Below are 4961 nucleotides of genomic sequence, written 5' to 3' on the forward strand. Positions count from 1 at the left end.
AGATGCCTCAACGAATAAAATCTTGCAATAGGGAATGTTTAGTAGTTCTAGCTTTCTTACCCCATATAGCCATTCAGTAGGAAAGACTACAATAGTACATGTCAGTCTGGACAACTTCATCATTCAGGGCTGTAATATAATAAGTGTGCATAAAAGTGAAGAGAATTCACATCTGAATTCAATTGAATGCTAGCTTGTGGGGAGTGGGGTGGGGTTGAAGTAGTGATGGAAGAAGTTGATTTTACAACATTTTCTGTTCTGTACCTAGTTATGTTTAGTGGGAGGTATTTCTTGCTGGAAACCAAATAGAAACGGTATGTGTGCACATAAAGTTTCTTAGCTGTTTAATAGCCATGGTGGTTTGTGCCGAAGTGGGGCTAAAAAGAGTATTTCACTGGGACAGTTCCTAAAAGCCGTCCTTGGAGAGTTAAAACCTCTCAACCTATGAAATAAGGATTTTATGATACAATGGGCCCTAGCCCCCAAACATTCACACGCACAAACGTTTTTAGCATGGCTTTGCTTATAACATTTTAAACGTCTTTCTCCAATGCGGGTTATGTGTTATTCTAAGGCTATAATAAATAAACAGAAATAAAACTTATACCTTGGGCGCTGTGTGGTTTCCGGGCTGTATGGCTGTGTTCTAGCAGCATTCTCTCCTGACGTTTCACCTGCATCTGTGGCTGGCATCTTCAGAGGATCTGGCATCTTGAGATCCTCTGAAGATGCCAGCCACAGATGCAGGGGAAACGTCAGGAGTGCTGCTAGAACACGGCCATACAGCCCGGAAACCACACAGCACCCCAGTGATTCCGGCCGTGAAAGCCTTCGACAATACAAAGCCTTTGACAATACATAAAACTTATACCAATAACAAATATCAGAAAGGCCAGGGAGGTTTTTCCTCCCTTTGTGGAGGAAAAACCATTTTTAAAAATGGTGTCAAATCGTCCCCATATATCAACGCCCTCCAAAATGTCCTATTAGCAGCCTTCCTCAGGTTTTGCAAACTGAGGACTGTGGCTTCCTTGATGGAGTCCATCCATCTCATGTTCGGTCTTCTTTTTCTGCTGCCTTAAACCTTCCCTAACGTTACTGTGCTTTCCAATGAAGCACAAACACGTGTCTTTGGGGGGGTGGGGTGGGGGATTGTTTTATTGCTGCTCGCCTTGGGGCCGAGTTTTGCAGAACGGCAAGTCTATGCGGGAATAGATTCGGCACAGCTTATTTATAACGAGTTGCAATCGTTATAAATCAACTCGTTTGCTATTTACAAAAAGGGAAAACGAGTTCATTTGTAATGATTGCAACTCGCTATAAATATGCTGTACAAAATCCACTGCAAGATACACCAACTGTTGTCCCTACCTCCTACAAGCTGCGGCCATTTTTAGACCAAGCAGCACGATGAACTATGCACAAAGGACATGCTAGTCTATCGCGCTAGTTGGAGAATGCCTTGCTCCCGCCCCGCTCCCCTCCCCTGAAGACGAATGAACCGAGCAGGAAACGAAGCGACCAGTTCCGCCCAGAGATCAAATCGCCCAGAAACATTCACCTCCCTGGTGCTGTAAACTACATCAATAGGCTTAGAAACTTTGTTGGATAAATTCCCCGATGTCCTGGAAACACCGCCTTAACAAACTACATATCCCAGAATGCTCGGCGACCAACTTAGGAAGCAATTTAAAAAACATAGAGCCCCATGGGATATGTAGTCTACTCTGCGCACTGATCAAGTGGTCGTGGGAGGGAGATATTTTCATTAAGGCGCTAGAATTAAGTTCCGGGTCACATAAGGTTAATTTCAATGGGGCGGGTTCTAAGGAACGGCGCGTCGGTCACTTTCGCTTCCTGGATTCCCCGTTGCCACGGAAACGGACGCTTCCTCGCTGCGGCGCTTCCGACGAAGCTGAGCGGAGTTGTTGCTTTGGCAACGCGAAACGATCGAGGCCTGGAGCATGGCGGCGGCGGCCGCCATCACCGACGGGGAGTTCACGGCGACCATTTACGGCTTGATCCGGGCCGGGCGCTTCGGGGAGGCCGTGGGCATCTTAAGCAGCGAGCTGCAGAAAAGCTCCCCTTCCCGGGCCGGACTGTCCTTGCTGGGCTACTGCTACTACCAGCTGCAGGACTTCGTGGCGGCGGCCGAGTGCTACGAGCAGCTGGTGGCGTTGCACCCCGAGCTCCACGAGTACCGGCTGTACCAGGCACAGGCGCTTGGCAAGGCCGGCCTCTACTCCGAAGCCCTGCGGGTCGCTGTCCCTCTGCTCGACGTCCCCGCTTTCCAGAGTCGGGCCCTGCGCCTCCAAGCGGCAGCCCACTATGCCCAGGGCGACCTGTCCAGCGCTAAGGCCCTGGTGGAGCTCCAGCAGTCGGGCACGGCAGGAGGAAATGCCGTGCCCGGCGAAGACCTCTCGGAGGTGCCGGATGCGGAGGTGAACATGGGCTGCCTGCTGTACCGAGAGGGGCAGCACGAGGAGGCGTGCGGCAAGTTTGCCTCCGCCATGCAGGTGCTGGGCTACTGCCCCGAACTGTCGTATAACATGGCGCTCTGCTACTACGCCGCCAAGCAGTACTCCCCAGCCTTGAAGCACCTCGCGGAGATCATTGACCGTGGCATGCAGCAGCACCCGGAGCTGAGCGTAGGCACCAACACGGAAGGCCTGGATGTCCGCAGCGTGGGTAACACGCTACTCCTGCATCGCACTGCTCTGGTGGAGGCGTTCAACCTCAAGGCGGCCATCGAGTACCAGCTGGGCAACATGCAGGCGGCTCAGGAGGCCCTCACGGACATGCCACCCAGGGCTGAGGAAGAGCTGGACCCGGTGACCTTGCATAACCAGGCACTGATGAACATGGACAAGCGGCCCACGGAAGGTTTTGAGAAGCTGCAGTTCCTTCTGCAGCAGAACCCCTGCCCACCGGAGACATTTGGGAACCTTCTGCTCCTCTACTGCAAGCACCAGTACTATGACCTGGCCGCAGATGTGCTGGCAGAGAACGCGCATTTGACTTATAAACTGCTCACGCCTTACCTGTACAATTTCTTGGATGCCATGATCACCTGCCAGACTGCCCCCGAGGAGGCTTTTCACAAGCTTGATGACCTGGTGGGAGCTCTCACTGAGCAACTGAGGAAGCTTACCAAGGAGGTCCAGGAGGCAAGAAAGAACAGAGACGATGAGGCTTTAAGGAAGGCACTTGGCGAGTATGATGAGACGCTGGAAAAATACGTCCCTGTCTTCATGGCCCAGGCTAAGATTTATTGGGATATGGAGAATTATCCCATGCTGGAAAAAATGTTCCACAAGTCGGTGGAGTTCTGCAAGGATCACGAAGTGTGGAAGCTTAACGTGGCTCATGTGATGTTCATGCAAGAGAACAAATATAAAGAGGCGATCAGTTTCTACGAGCCGATTGTCAAGAAACACTACGATAACATTCTGCAGGTCAGCGCCATCGTTCTGGCCAACCTATGCGTTTCCTACATCATGACTAGCCAGAACGAAGAGGCCGAGGAACTGATGAGGAAGATCGAGAAGGAAGAAGAGCAGCTGTCTTACCACGAGCCTGATAAGAAGATCTATCACCTTTGCATTGTCAACCTAGTCATCGGGACGCTCTATTGTGCCAAAGGGAACTTCGACTTTGGCATCTCAAGGGTGATTAAGAGCTTGGAGCCTTACAACAAAAAGCTGGGCACAGACACCTGGTATTACGCTAAAAGATGTTTCCTGTCGCTGCTGGAAAATATGTGCAAGCATGTGATCATGGTGCGTGATACCGTCATTCAAGAATGTATCCAGTTTCTTGAGCACTGTGAAATATATGGGAGAAATATCCCAGCTGTGATTGAACACCCCCTTGAAGAAGAAAAGATGCATAGTGGGAAAAACACTGTCACTTACGAAGCTAGGCAGCTGAGGGCGCTGATGTATGAAGTTATTGGGTGGAATAAGTAATTGCTGTAGCACTGCCAGGCAGGGCAGCTGGGTGCATCTTATCTTGAATGAGTCATCTTGGTGATTTAGAATACTATTTTGTCTTTGTTTACTTGTTGCTCATTGGTCATGTTTGAAGCATATATCAGAATTATACAAAACTGAATACATTTTCCATCACAAGAGGTTGTTAAATATACATATACTTCAGTACTTGAAAGTCAGACTTTACTAGCCTCGTATATATCATTACTAAAAGTTTAAGATTCCTTGTCTGTTTTATATGAGAGGTTTGGGGGCTTTTTTGTCTGTTCTGTTCCTGGAAATGTTGGATAAAACGTACTTGCTCTCTCTCTCTCTCTTTTGGGAAAAAAAATGCTATTTTTTAATATTGCAGATGATTTTAAAAATATGACAAAAATAAAAGGAGGTTTTCAAAATGTTGTAGGAAGCTGTGGTGCTACATTGTTAGGGCATTGTTACATAGGAATGAAGGAAAAAATGCATCTTGCATTTCAGGTTTACATAGATCTGTTTGGAGAGAAATTCATTTTTACTCTGACCCAAAAGAAATTGAAGATCATTTTTGCAATCAGTTAACTGAAAAAGACAGATTGCCATTCTGATACAGATGAAAGAGACAATGATGTTCTCCCATAAGTAAATATTTATATTATTCCCCACAAGGGTCACAACCCTGCCTCTGCCAGGGATGGGCAGAGGTCAGGATTTCAATATGCCATTTGTGTGCCAGTAGACCGGGGAATGGATACAAATAGCTTTTGCCTATCCCTTCATGACAGCTGCCCTGCCTTTGGATGTACACACATGCAAATGAGCCAGTGCGGTGTAGTGGTTAAGAGCAGGTGCACTCTAATCTGGAGAACCGGGTTTGATTCCCTGCTCTCTCACTTGAGCTGTGGATGCTTATCTGTTGAACCAGATTGTCTTGTGCACTCCAACACATGCCAGCTGGGTGACCTTGGGCTAGTCACGGTTCTTTGGAGCTCTCTC

At 48.4% G+C, this 4961-nt stretch overlaps 1 protein-coding gene across 1 annotated transcript; it reads left to right on the forward strand.

The window, feature by feature from the left end:
* Positions 1-1826: 1826 nt before the first annotated feature.
* TTC30B (tetratricopeptide repeat domain 30B) lies at positions 1827-4387 on the forward strand. Its single transcript, XM_048487124.1, has one exon. The coding sequence runs from the start codon at positions 1965-1967 to the stop codon at positions 3966-3968; it is 2004 nt and encodes a 667-aa protein (XP_048343081.1). The 5' UTR covers positions 1827-1964; the 3' UTR covers positions 3969-4387.
* The last annotated feature ends 574 nt before the right edge of the window (positions 4388-4961 follow it).

This window comes from Sphaerodactylus townsendi, linkage group LG02 (genome assembly GCF_021028975.2).
Source record: "Sphaerodactylus townsendi isolate TG3544 linkage group LG02, MPM_Stown_v2.3, whole genome shotgun sequence".
Classification (NCBI taxonomy): domain Eukaryota; kingdom Metazoa; phylum Chordata; class Lepidosauria; order Squamata; family Sphaerodactylidae; genus Sphaerodactylus; species Sphaerodactylus townsendi.

What these genes read in the sequence shown, in the direction of transcription:
- TTC30B (XM_048487124.1), top strand. Translation starts at nt 1,965, where the DNA reads ATGGCGGCGGCGGCCGCCATCACCGACGGGGAGTTCACGGCGACCATT.